We start from the raw sequence: 16,961 nt of genomic DNA on the forward strand, positions 1-16,961 counted from the left end.
TACTCCTTTAGTTGTGACTTTTTTTGTAAATTTGAAGAGACATTAATGAAAAAGTTTGGTAAATATGTTCGTTTTCCACGACATTATCTTGCCAAAATTACTTGACATAATTTCCTTTGTTTTTATCAATAATAAACAAATCAATGAAATAATAAACTTCAGTAGCCCGTCTTCCGCTGATCCTCTCACCATTTCTTGCGCATATAACAATGCTCTGTATGAAGTGGTGTAATCAAGTGTCATGCCAAACATGTTCTTCATTGCATCTTTGATATGCTGCGGATTCAACCCATCGATGATTCTAACACAATCTATGAAAAGTCGACCAATGTACTTCAGAGTACAGCGTTTCCGCTGAGCGATTCTGTCTGGGATGGAACATGTATGAATTTCCACATACTTGGTTACCCAAAACGTTTTAGTCCCATGTTTTACACTTGCTCAGACCTTCCATTGACAACCACTAACACGACATGTTGCCCCAAAGAGAGTTTTCGTTGACTTGAATATTCTGAAGGAGAACCTACACCTCACCGTTGTCAACAACAACTCTGAAAGCAGTGCATCCTTACTAGCAAAACTCTGGTTGACATAGATTCTGTCTGCAGATGATCCTTCTCCTTCATAACCATATGCCCCTTTGTAATCATCAAAATAGATTTCATCATCTTCTTCCTCATCCTCGTCTTTAACCTTTCCATACTCACTATAATCCTCAGCATCAGCGATAACAAGTAGCCCTGGGACGGATCCGGATATCCGGGAAATTTAGGGTATCCGGATCCGGATCCGTCGGATCCGTGGATTTAATATCCGGATCCGGATTCGTGGTTTCCGGATATCCAGGTTTCGGATATCCGTCTCGATATTCTATTATCCGCGGATATCCGGATCCGTCAAAATAATTAAAAATAATTTTTTTTAACAAAAAATACTAATTTTTAAACAAAAAAATTAATTTTTTTAATATAATACATAAATTAAATATTTATAAATATATTTATATATGTTTATAATATTGTAAAAACTAAAATATAATATTATAAGATTAATTCATGTATAAATATTAATATATCAAATATAAATATTAATAAAATTTAAAAATCTAATGTATTTTAAAAATACGGATCCGGATCCGGATATCCGGACCTAAAAATTAAGATATCCGGATCCGGATTCGGTTTGCACGGATCCAAGATTTTCCGGATTCGGATCCGGGCGCCCCAGATATCCTATTTTCGGAGCGGATCTCGGAGCGGATCCGGAGCGGATCTCGGATAATAAGTCCCAGGCCTAATAACAAGGATGTCAGCATCCTCCTCCTCATCATGATCCTCAGCTTCATGCCCCTCCTCAGCTTCATCCCCCTCTTCATCTTCATCCCTCAAATCAGCTTCATCCCCCTCCTCAGCCTCATCTCCCACATGATCTTCATCCCTTTCCTCTGAAACCGTTCTTATCTTGCTAAATCTTGATACACAAAGACGTACTTTATGCGTTTTAGTTATCTCGAGCAAGTTCCGAACTTGTCTATCACTTGTAACATGAATAGGAGGAAGGTCTGGAGCAATCTGTTGTAATGAGTAGGTTAACTCCACAGACTCTGTGTTCATGTCCAGGTTATAATCTTGTTGAGCCATTGCAACAAGATCAGCATGTGTCGAACCTTCACTCAAAAATAACATTCTCGCTCCATTGAAATGATCAACCAAAAAATTCCAACATCCATCTTTCAACAACCATTCTCCATACACTGCATGTAACTGACACATCATCTGAAAAAGTCAAAATAAAACACATTAGCAAACTTCGAACAAAGAAAACGAAAGTTTATTAAAGATCGAAGCGGACGACTTCAATTTAAGTACTCCTGACGACTAAACTATACGTCGTCTGGTCAACGCAGAGGTTATTTTTGCAATTGACTTTGAAATCTGTTATTTCAGACGACTGAAAAATAAGTCGTCTACTTTTGTTTGGTTAAAAAAAACTCCAAAAAAGCTAGACGACTTACATATAGTCGTCATAGGTTAGTTTTGCATTTGACTGGGTTATTTCAGAAGTTTGACTTTCCTGGATGACTTACATTTCAGTCGTCTCGTGAAAATTAAAATAATAATATTTTTTTTTAAACTAGACGACTTACAATTAAGTCGTCATAGGTTAGTTTTGCAATTGAAAAAAAACTTCAATATTTAATTATATTTCGACGACTTACAATTCAGTCGTCCGTCAGATGACTTACATGTAAGTTGTCCAGGATTTACGAGGTTTGACCAGAATCTCAGAATAAAATCCTGGACGACTTACATGTAAGTCGTCGGGCGGATGACTGAATTGTAAGTCGTCTGGGTATGATTAAATATTGAAGTTTTTTTTCAATTTTAAAACTAAACTATGACGACTTAATTGTAAGTCGTCTAGTGTTAATAAAATATTGATATTTCAATTTTCACCAGACGACTGAAATGTAAGTCGTCCGGGAAAGTCAAACTTCTGAAATAATCCAGTCAAATGCAAAACTAACCTATGACGAGTGAAATGTAAGTAGTCTAGGTTCTTTGGAGATTTTTTTGTAACCAAACAAAATCAGACGACTTAACTTTCAGTCGTCTCAGAAAATCGATTTCAAAGTCAATTGGAAAAATAACTTCTGCGTTGACCAGACGACTTCCAGGTAAGTCGTCTACAGCCAGACGACTTCCCATGTAAGTCGTCTGACGAACAGATCTGGAAAAAAAATTCGATTTCATACCTTAAATTGGTGAGATAACTTCCTTAGCACACATAAGGCTTCTCCAAGCACACAGAATCTCAAACGAAAGTGGCTCACCCAGAATCGTTAGCTTCTATGACTCTATGAACCATAAAAATGTAGAATCAAAATCTTGGGTTTTTTAGTTCATTGTGGAGAGAAAGTGAGAGTTATGTTGTGTATAGTTCACAAGAATGGAAAAAGAAGAAGGGTAACTCGATTTTGGGAGCATTATGAGCTTCAAATTGGTTGTTCATGGTGGTTGGGGGTATTGATGACAATTGCAATCTTGTAATTACTTGAAGAAGATGAGGGTGAGAGAGTAAAAATGTCATTTTCGGAAAGAAAAAAAAATTGATGGCATTTTCGTGAATTATATGAACTTGTGGGGTGAATAGGGCAAAACCAATTTCAAAAAAAAAAAAAAAGTTAGTTTTGTGTTTGACTTTAAGTTGTAGATCAATTCTGCAAAAAAACCCTTTGTATTTAAGCAAAAAGAATGTAGAATGTTCATTCTGTTAAATATGTTTACTCAAATATGTATATGCATTCTGTATATGCATGTATAGTGTAAAAAAATGCCAATATTTTTATCAATGTTATAAATGTAAAATATTGATTTTGAAAGTTTCATAGTTAAGTGTCCTTACAATTTACTTTCAAGTTGTAGGTGTACCTCTCCCTCTCATTGTTACTTAACATGTATGCTTCCTTGTTTCGACATACTTGTTACACAAACCCAAGTCTTAAAATAATAATTTCTTACTGAAGGTATACATGACTAGATTTGTGTACATTAGAAATTTATGAGATTTAATAATATTTCTTTTAGGATTCTCTCATCTTTCTCTCTCATGGATAGTACAAGGTTAAAATCAAGTGCAAAAAAGAGCAATTAACTCAACATAAAAAGTGGTGAACAAGAATTCAATTCCTTCCTCTTTCTCAAGATAACCTCAAAGAGTTATACTTAGGAAACATATGCTTTAGACATCTTTAATCCTTTTTCCCTTCTCTCCATCTCTCTTCCATGCCTTTGTTTATTCTAATGAAGTTGTGAGAAGTGGGGACGAAGAGAAGAGAAGTAATGCACAAGCGGAAACTAAGAGAGACAAAACAATATGACTTGGTGCAATGAAAGTAGCGATGTTCAGACCGTTGAAACAATCATTCCCTCCCCAACAGTGGCCGAGTCTCCTGAAGCCTCATTTCAAGTCTCTTGTCACAAAACATGTCCTTCTTGTGGCCATAAATTCAAGTTTCATGAACAGGTTCTTGTTTCTATCTAGCTATATTCAGCTTCTATACATTTGGAAACTATTCGATGATATTAATATTGATTGTTGATGTGAATAAAATTCGATGAGTATAGGCGGGGATCCATGACTTGCCGGGACTGCCTGCCGGAGTGAAGTTCGATCCGACTGATCAAGAGGTATTGGGGCATCTTGAAGGAAAGGTAAGAGATGACGCAAGAAAGCTTCATCCTCTCATCGATGAGTTTATCCGTACCATTGACGGTGAAAATGGTATTTGTTACACCCATCCTGAGAAATTGCCAGGTGATTTTTTTTTTATTTATCCATTAGTCTCAACAAGTATCCCATTTTATTAATAGTGAATACATGTTTTGTCTTCATATGATCTAAACTATCTAGCATGAAAAAAGGAAAACCTAATATGATCTAAACTATTCATGGTTACTAATATGAAACCTTTAAAAATTGACTACAGATCTAAATTTTATAGTACGATGCGCAATCATCTTACTAAACGATCATGTCGTTAGATTTAGCGAATTTTATACCGTTTCGATTAGATTTAGCGAATTTTATACGGTTAATTATATTACGACGATCGAATTTTATCATTAATTTTCTATAGCTAGTATAGTATTTAGAGTTTGTTAAGAATTACAAAAAGAAGAAGAATGGTATCATATTTTCTAACAGATGAAAATGTTAAATAAAAATAGCGCACGTAGCCAATCCAACTGATTATTGGACTGTTATACCTTTTTTGTTTCGTCAACGGAGTGTAATACCTAATTAAACTATGTATTGAATATTGATTAATTTGTAGTCAGTCACATTAATAAATGTTCACATATATAGGTGTGAGCACGGACGGGACGGTCCGTCATTTCTTCCACCGACCGTCAAAGGCATACACTACAGGAACAAGAAAGCGACGTAAAGTTCACACTGATTCCGAAGTCGGTGGCGAGACACGGTGGCACAAAACCGGCAAAACACGGCCAGTTCTCACTGGAGGAAGAGTGAAAGGCTACAAAAAAATCCTAGTACTCTACACAAACTACGGTAAACAAAAAAAACCCGAGAAGACTAATTGGGTAATGCATCAATATCATCTTGGCACCACCGAGGAAGAGAAAGAAGGTGAACTCGTAGTCTCCAAAATCTTCTACCAGACTCAACCACGCCAATGCGGTGGATCCCTTGCTGCTGCTGCCACGGCAAAGGAGCGGCCTTACCTCCACGGCCATCATCTCGGTGGTGGTGGTAGTCACCATCTTTATCATAATAATGGTAACGTTAAAGGCAATGGCGGTGGAGGATCCGCACGAGCCAGTGAGTATTACAACAATATTCCAACGATTATCTCGTTTAATCAAAGCGGGATACAGAACCATTTGGTTCATGGTACTCAACCTTTACCTTAAGAAGAGAAATAACTTTATATGGACGGTCGTAAAATAAGAGACGCTCTATAATCTAAGCATTATATATAACATCAATACATTGAAAATAAATTAAATTACACTGCAATCTTATATACGTAACATTTTGTTATCATGTTTTGCCCCGTTTTGGTTATACTGCTTTGTACAATTTTATTTCCTCGAACTGATTATAAAAAAAAATGTACAAAGATCTCTCTTTCCCTCTTGGTACATAAAAATCCATTTTGATATTTTGTAGGCAATCTATGGGGGACGGTAGCTTAGTAAGTGCAAAATCCAATACATAGTAAAAATGAAAATCAATTGCCAATGGTTGTGTGTGGTATTTCAGTAAAACAAAATTGCCACTGGTTGTGCGTGTCAGTGTGTTGACAACATTGTATCGAAAATAAAATATACATCACCATGTACTTACTGTATTACATACTGCTACCACATATGCAAAGATCACTTTGGTACAAAAACATATCTAGCGAAAATCATAAAAATATTCACCAAATGACATGTTTTCTTCATTTGCTCGACGTGGCCATTAAACTTTGAATTGAAGTCTGTATACTCTTTTTAATCTTTTTAAATCTCTCCCAAGCGATTTATTATACATCAACAAAACTTTTCTGCTTACGTAGTTGCTTTTATGGTAAATTCGCAATTGGTTAATATACATCCAAAACCGGATGCAAACGGGTTTAAATAATCCAGATGTGTGAGATGGGCTATTATGATTTTTTAAGAAAGAAGGTCTATAAGCCAATTCCATAGTAGTTTCGCGGGTTTTCAGGATAAGAATAAAAAATGAAAACCAGAAGTCATTTGGATTCGTATCTCCCAGACTGCTGTTACATAATACCATACGGTGTACTGGATGTAGGTGATTCCAGCTGTTGTTCATCTCGCGTTAGAGCATGATTATTAGGGGATTCTTAGGGTGGAGTTCTTAGCGGAATATAAGAACCCGTCTCTTAACTTTTTAAATAAGAGTTTTAAGAGCCGGTTCTTAACTTTTTTAGTTAAAAGTTAAGAGACGGATTCTTATATTCCGCTAAGAACCCCACACTAAAAATCCCCCAATAATCATGCTCTTAGACAATTATACGGTTAGAGTAGACTTTCGAATTTGGCCGTTTGATGGCGTAGATGCTCATCCAAGAGCTATATAAGCTCATGTACCATGCTCTGCATCACAGCGAACCGAATCCTAATAAGGTATATATTTCACTTCCGCTAAACATTTTCTCTTTGAACTTTCACTTTCCCTCTCTAACGTTTCTTTCTCTCAACAATGGCAAAAGAGAGATTACGCACATGGACTCCGATCAAGGAGGCGATCGATGAGCTTTGAGAAGCATATCTTTCTCCACCAGTAGGAAGCGATCTCAATTTCTTCTGCAACCTTCTCAACGAGCTTGACAAGAGGTTTTCATCAAAATAAGTTATTCTCTGATCTCTCTTCTAATTTCTTTCTTTTCTTCTCTGATATCTCTTTTAATTCTGATTCTGATTCAGTTTTCTAGAAAACTTCACCATCTTGTTCAACTTTCTCCGAGGCTCTCATCCCATCGGCGCTCTCCTTGAGCATCTTCTGAAGATTTTCAAGAACGTTGAATCGAATCTCAGATCATTAATAGCCGATTTCATTAACGGAGACACACTGTTCCTAAACAAGTGCGTTATTTGTTCATTTGGTAGTTGTTTTCTCTTGCGATCTTGCTTACACATGTTCTTCTTCTAGGTTCCTTGATGATTTCTTACATGTATCACTCAAAAATGCCATAGATGGTCTGTGGATGGCATTTCTGACTCCCCCTTAAGATCTTTGTCTCAGGTCATTAATAGCCGATTTCATTAACGGAGACACACTGTTCCTAAACAAGTGCGTTATTGTTCATTTGGTAGTTGTTTTATCTTGCGATCTTGCTTACACATGTTCTTCTTCTAGGTTCTTTGATGATTTCTTACACATATTCAATCATTTTTGTGGATGCAACACAATATGCATAGAAAAGTATAGTATAAATTGGGTAATGAAAGTTTGTTGTTGGGCCCAAAAAAAAGTTCCATCAGGTTTTAGAAACATGGGTTCCTCTAGTGAGTGATAAAAGAAAAGTTCAATACGCCAAACACCAGAGGACTGTTTGGAGTATCTTTGGGTTTAATTCCCTCACAAAGAAAGTTCTTATGTGCTTTAAAGAGATTTTTGACAGCTTCAAACTCGCTAAGAACAAACTTTACAGAAACAACCCATAAATATCTTATCATAGAAAGAACAATCCATGACATATTTGAAATTGTTAAATTTAAACTAAAGGTTATTTAAGGCCCAATTATCAACTTTTTGGGCCTTTCCAATTTGACGTTTTTGCATATAGTTTATTCCTCACTAGCTTTGTTATTTTTTTTTTAACACCGTTTAGTTTCGAACCATAAGAAAACAAGTTCAAACGACCAACTTTAAAAAAAAAGCTAAATAAACTAAAAGAAATCACTAGTAGTTGACATAAAAAAACTCCAAAAAGAATATAGATATAAACCGCCAAAGATTGAGATAGTAACAACCAACATACTGGTTTTTGTATTAATTCTCAAGTTAACATATTTACACATGATCTGGATTACTGGAATACACGATAGCCGATACTTTGTTAACATTAAAAATATAGACAAGTGATACGCACGAGCTCTTAATGAAAGATGCCTAATGGTAGATGATGAATATCTTTGATTAATTATTTACAACAAGAAACTTATAATGACAATAATATTTATAAGTATAAATGACATGTATTACCCAAAAAAAAAACTAAAAACACTAATGATAATAACCTCCTTAAAACCTAGAATCACAAACACTATACCCAAAGCCACACAACTTACATGTATAATATTTTGTAAATCTACAGGAACTATATATGTATATTTCACGAATCAACAAATCGGCGAATATATGTAAAAGCCTTTAAGTTATATGTTTTTAACTGAAAGTGAGGAGGTTCTCCGTCTCAAAACTCAAGCCAGCACATTCCATGTGAAGATCAGAGACCATACCAACATCGAATGATGACCCCATACGTGTCTTGTCATGATCTAAACTCGCGATGTCTGATGACAACAATATCTTCTCATAGTTCTTATCATGATGATCAGCAGCGATGTTGACACTGTTGTTTTTGTCGGCATAAAGCAAATTAAGTAAGGACTCGTGATCAGGACCATGGCTCGACGATGACGACATTGACCCAATCATCATATGCTCCCAACCACATGCTATGGATTGATGTTGACAATGGTGATGATAGGGATGGTCTATGATCCTTGAAGACTGCTTCATTAGCTGCTCCCATTGATCATGATGACGTGGAGGGTCGATGGTGGTGGAAGGAGGGGATGATAGTAAGGGTTGCAATTGATTGTTGTAATTAGGAGCGTAATTAAGATCCGGAGCGTCATTGACCTCAAACCTTTGCGTTTGATGACCATTGTTATAGTTACTGTCTTGTAATGACAAGTCTCTGCCTTTGTTGAACACTCTGCACAAGACCCAGTCTTCCTGTGTCCACACACCACAGAAAACGAGAGGACATTGTTTAGAATCATTTTTTTTTCATTGTTTAGAAACAAATGCATGGGATGTTTAGTTGTTTACGTTACGCGCAGTCTCGTGCATGCAAATAACCAAACACGCATTAAAGCGACTTTTGTCTCTTTCTTCAATTTTTTTGTTTTATCTGCACAAGTTCGTCACTCTTTCTACATACTACCATCTTATCATGCGTACCATGCCATGTAAAACCCACGCATACATACAAGACTCCTAGACAAATTAAATACGAGAAATATCTACAAATACATAATCTCATATTGAAATTGAGAAGACCGAAACAAATAATTAGAATAGATCTGAATTAAATTATTTTTGTAATGATATCAAATTATTTATTTCTGATAATTAATTTTAACTTTGAAAGAGATTAAATTATTTTAAGAGATGGTGTTAGTTAGCATCCAACAACATCAAACGGATAAACTTCCTAGATGAATAATAAACCAAAAAGCCATCATCTTAAATGGAGTGTTTAAAATTGCACATAGTAAATGAGAAGAAATTAATGTTTCAAAAAGGGAAGAAATTACATATATAGTACTCCCTCTGTTCCTTAATATTACATATTCTAGGAAAAAAATTTGTTTTAAAAAAATCAATTTTTTACATTTTCAAGACATGTTTTATTAACTAATTGCAAATTTTAAAAAACTTAATTGCATTTACTGAATTGTTATTGGTTTAAAATTATGAAACAAAGATAAACACAAAAAAATAAGCAAATTTAATGTGTTTTATTAAAATTTGTGAAAAATCTAGAATATGCAACATTAAAAAACAGAGGGAGTATATAATATAATTAATAAGCTGACTCACTTATTTTATTTATGACCACATGTTGTATATATCATATGACCGGATCTCATAGATTAGTCTAGACTAATGCTTTAATTTATGGTACATAAAATATATTGTGGATTATCATCATTTTTGACAACTTTGTGATTTATATAAAAAAAATTAAAGGATCAAATAATATTTTTAGGGGGTTAAAATATCATATTTTCCACTCAAATAAAAAATAAAAAGTACTATCTCCTTTTTCAAATTAGTTTTGGCATGAAAACCAATACGCTGGTACAATTAATTTGGTATCTATATCTATGCATGGGACATCCACGTATAGACACATGTCGTGAGTTTAGTTACGTTACAGTTATGCTTAATAAGACGTAATTATTGTGAAATGATCATTACTAATAATGGTTAGTAGTATGAAAGAGAGAAGAAATATTATTGTTGGGGAATAATCCAGTACCTTAGGTGGCATGTTTGGACATTCAAGACGGAACTCGTGCATGATCCATGTAGTTTTGATCCCATTTGGTGCTCTATTTCTGTAGAAGACCAGTGTTTTTCTCATCCCTACCAATTGGCTTGTTCGGGGATCCATCACCGTCCTATCTTTCCCTGTTGCTTTCCAATATCCACTTACCGTCGCTCTGTTTGTACGATATCCAGTTGCATATTTTCTATCGCGAAAACTGAAGAAGTACCATTCTTTTGCATTCAGCTTTGCCACATCTTAAATTGCACAACATACAAGATTTTATTAATCATTACTAAATACTTACGAAGGGGCTGTTGAGATAATATCACAGTATAAAAATCGACAACTTTAATTTGTAAGAAAATAAAATAGTAGTCTGAATATATATATTAGACCATTATTATCGCTAAAAACCGTTCAGATAAATTTTTTTTATTTTTTTATTTTTTTGTCTGAAAAAAATAATAATTAAAAAGCATACCAATCGCGGGCTGTCATGTGTCGGTGGAACCCGCGAACAGTGCAAAAAATCCTCCACAATCGTTTTTTAATTCATGACTTTTGGAATTGGTTTTTACAAGAATAGTGAAACCCACTACCTAAGAAATCCACTAAGTACTCACGTTAATTATGCCCTTATATACTATGTCCACACAAAAGACTGTCAGGTAATTCACTATATGTCAAAGTTTATGTTGTTTCTTTTATTTTATTAACAAAATGCTTAAATGAATCTATTTATATCTTTTCTAAATTGACAAAAGCTGAAAGATATTTCAATTAATAAGAAACTTTTAAAAAATACTCCATCTATTTCAAAATACATGAAGTTTTAATATTGTGCACAACTATTAAGAAACTTGTTTTTTATCTTAAAAATATCTTTAAAATATAAATTAAAAGTTATTCAAAACCAATCACAAAACAGAGTACAAAATATCATTGGTTACACAGTTTTTGATAAAGTGAAAAAGTGTATTGATATATGAAAACATCATCTATTTTGAAACATCAAAAACTCTCTAAAACATCATTTATTTTGAAACGGCGAGAGTATTATTTAGCATTTTGATTCTTTTTTGTATTATGAAATTGTGAATCGAATTACAAAATCATATCTACAACATGTAAAAGTAATGATATGTTGTCAACACTTGCAAAATAACCGACAATTATTAAAAACATAGAGAAAATATTCAAACTTTGGTCTCTCGATAGTGAATACTTTTTAATCATCGGATCATGGTGAATTATTGTTTGAAAATTGGAGTTACAGTGTCTCGGTTTATAAACAGTGATGTGTCAAAGGTTTGTGTGATGATATAAATAAGACTTGTGATGTGGACAAGACGGAGGATGTGAGAGGATGATTAACCTGGAGTTTTTAGGATGAAGTTTTTAGTGGAAATTAAGAAATTGTTTTTTAACTTTTAACTTAAAAAACTAAGAACCGGTTCTTAAATAAGGACTTTAAGAACCGGTTTTTAGTTTTTTTAGTCAAAAGTTAAAAAACCGTTTCGTAACTTCCGCTAAAAATCCACTCTAAAAACTTCGGGTTAATCATGGTCTGGGACATTGAATTCAGTTTTGGAAAATATAATTATGATTTTGACTTCAACGAAGGAAATTATTGATCTCTCAAACATTCCTCCTATCAGTTTCGCATTAATTTAGTCCTTATAGAAGATGATCAAGTAGATGCGTGACTGCTTCAAAAGATTCCTTTATTTTGCCTTAATTAAGAAGAAAATTAATCAACAACCATATCCTAAACAGTATATATATTAGTTATTTAATTATAATCTATATAGCATATATTCGACTAATTACATCAAGATCGTGCTGGTCATGAAAGTAAATAAAGGTTTCTTGAGTCTCTAAGGCCATGATTATCCCTAAGAAACCCATTTAGTTTAAAAAAAAAAAAAAATTAAAAAACAAACCAATCGCGGGCCGCCACGTGTCAGTGGGGCCCGCGAACAGTGTAAGAAACTCACTAAGATCGGTTTTTAATTAGTAGTTTTTGTAACCGATCCTTAAGAGTTTTGTGGGGGCCCACGTACTAAGAAACCCACTAAGAACCCCGGATAATCATGCTCTAAGGTTGCTTGTGATTTGGGGCAAAAAGGTCTACGTGTTTACACACAAACCCTAAATTTTGTTTATTCATATATTGCATTTTAATTAATGTTCTTTAATGCTACAAATTAACTAACTGTGAATTTTATATTCTACAAGTTATCTTCTTTTAACAAAGTACCTCAAAGTCAAAACGAAGACAACCAAAATTTTACAAGTTAAGAAAAAAAAGATAACAGAATTCTCGGTCCCCTTTTGAAAAAGCTTCTTTTTTTTTCTAAATTTCTCAAGGTATCAAAAGAGAACCCACAAACAAAAGAAAATCACCATAAGCATACAAACGCGCACACGCCATTTATATAATTATTTATTCAAAATTATAATCTGATTTACGAGTGCTTTATAACGACAGCTGTGGTTTTGTGTACCTCGCTGAGCCTCCAGATTGTTTTTAATTTTCTGATTAATCTACGAAAATTTTAAAGGAAAAAACTACCATGTGTGTCAACTAATTATAACACGCCGGATTATGTTTAAATTATTATTAATGCTATTATGACCATTATTATTATTATTAGTATTTCTTTGGTAAACTATTATACTCCTATGAGTTTATGACCATTATTAATTGATCAATCTACAAATCCGGAATTTATGAGAACATATCATCCGTTTTTGTGTGTTTATTAAACATGTACAATAGGATCTGACTAATACACTAAAATAAACATCATGAATTTTATAAGACAAATGATGTCAAGAATAAAATCTGACTTTAAGAATCTGTTTTCTCCTTTATATATATTCAGTTAATTAATTTCAAGAATCTTTTTTTTCTGTAATGAAAAGCTTCAAGAATCTTCACAAAGCCAAAGTAAAAAGAGCATATGTATACATGCATATGATATATAAACAAATAAACTCATAACACATATAATTAGCAATCACAAGTACATAGTTAATATAGTTAAATTCAGGAATATTAAATCAGTATATTACCAGGAAGCTGCCATGGCTCACAAATATGCAAGTCAATCTCCACAAGATCAGTAGCACCCTTCAAGGCTTCATCAACGTCATCGTCCTCAACATCACCGTGGTCAGATTTGGCCCTAATCCTGTTGTAAAGATAATGACAAACTAACTCTTCATCGCTTGGATGAAACCGAAACCCCGGTGGTAATTTGGACCCAATATCTTTCAAACCCATTTTGTGAATAAATAAGTAGCTTAATATGTATATTTAAATGCAAAAACAAACTAACTGGAAGAATAACACCAAAAATAAGCAGATGTTCAAAGAAAAGCTTAATAGAGGAGGAAGGGGGAGAGGGAAAGGGAGGGGGTACCTAGATACATATATAGGTTTAATTATGTATGTATTTATAGATAGGGTGAATTAGCATATATGATATATGGAAATAGAATAATATATAACATGCATGTAGCTAAGGATGAAAGATGACAACTTAGAGTTTCTTACAATATTGTAAGATTATTGGGTCCATGCTTGTGTAATACGTGCAGTTAGTTACGGCGAAGTTTCAAGAAAAACCAAAGTTACAAGATATCTTAGTTGTGATGTAGCTCATGGGACACTATTAGCCAATATTTTCTTTTGGTTTCATTGTTATCCATTTAGAGAAACAAGCCAAACTTTTCCCTTATTTCCTGTTCTAATAACCGTCTTCATTTAGTAAATATTTACTTCTATATAATTATTCGGTAAAATCTTATGTGTATATAGTTATTGTTAGATTAGGCTGTTCGTTGACCCCACCCCAAATAAAAAATTACTTTGTACTTTCATTTGATTGCACCATGTCTGTAAGTTGATAAAAATAATAATCAGAGTTTCATTTAAAGATTCTTTTACTAATATACCCTAAGTAAAACTACATATATAGAGGCTTTCTACATCTTCGATAAGACTGCTATATATAATAGACTAGTCTTGATTTTTAATCTGTGATACCATATTTCAAGATTAATATGAATTTAGCCGTAAGACAGAAAATTTAATTTTTCTAATTAATGTGCAAACTCTTCAACGACACTGATTATGAACACTGATTCATTGACAGACGGGGGGGGGGAACGTTTATTGTAAATGAAGATATTCTTGGCCAGAGATTTGGGGGAAAATATTATGCTTTAGGTGGTCATTATAATCCTCTAACCATACGGACCTAATTTTTGTCAAACATTTGTTTCCTCCTGATTTGATATCAAATTCAAACGAAATGGGGGTTGGCAAAGCGTGATGTAATAACCGGGCCTCGTGGTATGGTGGTAAAGGAACCTCGGCTAAGGTGCCCGCCATCACGAGTTCGAGTTCCGGCCACAGCGGATTTAACATGGTTTCCGTTTGGCTTCCAGGACCTTCCTCACCAGTTCCGGTTGGACGCGGTGGGATAGTCGGACTAAGTGAGAGGTCCGGATACCTGGATTATATAAAAAAAAGCGTGATGTAATTAAGGTTGTAAACTGCCATGCAAGAGTATACATATATAACTCTTTCTAAAAGAAAAAATTAGTTATGGAATTTAATTTAAAGTGAATCTTACATTAGTTTATAATACGCTTGATTATTATTCTTATTTTTGTATGGTTTTCTTTTCAACTCCGTGGATGGTTGATTCAATACTGAAATTGTTTTTACATTGGTAGATTAGACTATATACACTGATTATTAATTAGTTGACATTTTTATGCGCAATTAATCTACACCTAAAAGGCTAATGTGGCATATATACGTGAGGAGAGGCCGATTAATTTAAAATGTTAGAGATAATATGCTTCCAATATGTATGTAAGTATGAATACGTACCAAATATCAATCAACAAAAATTACTAGGTCAACTATAAATAATATGCCTGACTATATTACATATATCAACATAATAAAGTAGTTCGTATAATACTCATCCTGATAGCCACTGTCCAAATAGCTGGCTCAGATTCTGATATGATACCAAAAAATCCGTATAATAGTTTTTTCAGGATTCACTAATATATATTGTCATGGTTTGTTGGTGTTCTAGTCTGCCTTTACCCTCTCTATTTCGCGAAAGACTTTCAGTTCTCATACCGAAAGTTATAAGAATTTGCTACTGATTAAGAAATTTGGCTACAATTCAAGACATAAATTTAACAAAATAAAATGAAACAATAATCTGTGGCCAACTGCTCCAAGTAATTCGTACTCCCTAGTAGATCTTTTATTCATATTGGAATTTTGGAAGAGTGTATTAGTCAACCAACCTGCATACATTGCTAGACTTAAAGAAAAACATTTCTAGACTGGACCGATGGTTGCACAAAAAAAAAAGACTGGACCGATGCTACTGCCATGCATACTTACTTATGTTGATTAGAGACATAGCTTCACCTTTCACAAATTTTAGTGTGAGGGAGAGGGATGATCTCGTCGTTGCACGACGTATAATCAGGAATTGATCTTGGATCTAGAGATATTTTTGATGTTAAATTGAAAATCTAGTTTCGGGGAGAGGAACAACAAACTCGAAAAAACAAAACTAACTATCTCTACCCGACGAAACTGAGGTCACTTTCCTTCGCCGCTCACTGCCGCGTCTCACGACGTCGGTTCCCACCGCCACAGATGACGAAGAAGAAGAAACAGAAGGCCAAGTCAGCTAGCGGTAGCCCCTCCGGATCCGCCTGCCATGAGTCCTCGGTCTCTCGCTCTTCTGCGCCTCCCTCTTCAGAGATGGTCGTTGAAGTAGTTTCGGATCCCTCAGATCCAGCCTCTCCTTGTGCCGTCACAGCCACCAAAGCTGCCGCTGAGGATCCTCTGTTTGCCGTTAATGGTGCCGTCACAGCCACCGAATCTGTTGGAGCCCACGGAAACCCTAATTCTGAAATCGAAGGTGCCGTCACAGCCACCTTAGAAGAAGGCGAGTTTGTGCGTCCTCCAATTGTCACCCCAGCTACGATTCCGATTGTACATGCGGAAGCAATCACCAATTTTGTAGGAGCCCACGAAAACCCCTCTTCTGAAATTGAAGGTGCTGTCATAGCCACCGTAGAAGATGGAGAGCTCGTGCCTCCTCCGTCTGTAACCCCAGCTACAACTCTAATTGTTCCTGAAGGAAAAGCCCCAATAACCGACGCGGAACAGTCAAGCTCACCTCAAATCTGTGATGCTACTACTGGTTCAGACATAGCGAAGATGGCAGCTAACCACTGGCGTCAGTTCGTAAAGACGAGCACTAAGAAGCTCGACCCTGAAGGCATCCCTTTCACTTTGGATTCAGGAGAACCTTGCATTAAAATCCTAAATTCTGTGATAGAGAAGAATAAGAAATCTTGGGACAGCTTTAGTATTGGACAGTTCTATGAGGAACCTCCAGTTTGGGGAGCTGTTCACGCTATTGTTAATGGCATATGGAGTAAGAATCGGCGTGATATCTCGGTCTCAAAGATGGAAGGACACGCTTTCCTGTTCTGGGTTCCCTGCCCACACGCCCGTCGTCGTATTCTGAGCCAGTGCCTATGGCAAGTAGAAGGTCAGACCATGTTTGTTGCT

The 16,961-nt window shown here is 34.9% G+C and overlaps 2 protein-coding genes across 2 annotated transcripts; one reads left to right on the forward strand and one right to left on the reverse strand.

Moving 5' to 3' along the window:
- Nucleotides 1-3,681: 3,681 nt before the first annotated feature.
- On the forward strand, nucleotides 3,682-5,631 carry LOC106304353 (NAC domain-containing protein 73-like). The gene is made up of 3 exons (XM_013740761.1): nucleotides 3,682-4,026; nucleotides 4,128-4,317; nucleotides 4,870-5,631. Exons 1-3 carry the CDS (start codon nucleotides 3,877-3,879, stop codon nucleotides 5,436-5,438), a joined length of 909 nt encoding a protein of 302 aa, XP_013596215.1. The 5' UTR covers nucleotides 3,682-3,876; the 3' UTR covers nucleotides 5,439-5,631.
- Nucleotides 5,632-8,165: 2,534 nt separating this feature from the next.
- Nucleotides 8,166-13,815, reverse strand: LOC106302166 (protein CUP-SHAPED COTYLEDON 3-like). Its single transcript, XM_013738693.1, has 3 exons — nucleotides 13,409-13,815; nucleotides 10,319-10,584; nucleotides 8,166-9,006 (listed from the first exon to the last, which is right to left on the reverse strand). The coding sequence occupies exons 1-3, from the start codon at nucleotides 13,617-13,619 to the stop codon at nucleotides 8,431-8,433; spliced, it is 1,053 nt and encodes a 350-aa protein (XP_013594147.1). The 5' UTR covers nucleotides 13,620-13,815; the 3' UTR covers nucleotides 8,166-8,430.
- Nucleotides 13,816-16,961: the final 3,146 nt, after the last annotated feature.

Source organism: Brassica oleracea, chromosome C7 (genome assembly GCF_000695525.1).
Source record: "Brassica oleracea var. oleracea cultivar TO1000 chromosome C7, BOL, whole genome shotgun sequence".
Classification (NCBI taxonomy): Eukaryota; Viridiplantae; Streptophyta; class Magnoliopsida; order Brassicales; family Brassicaceae; genus Brassica; species Brassica oleracea.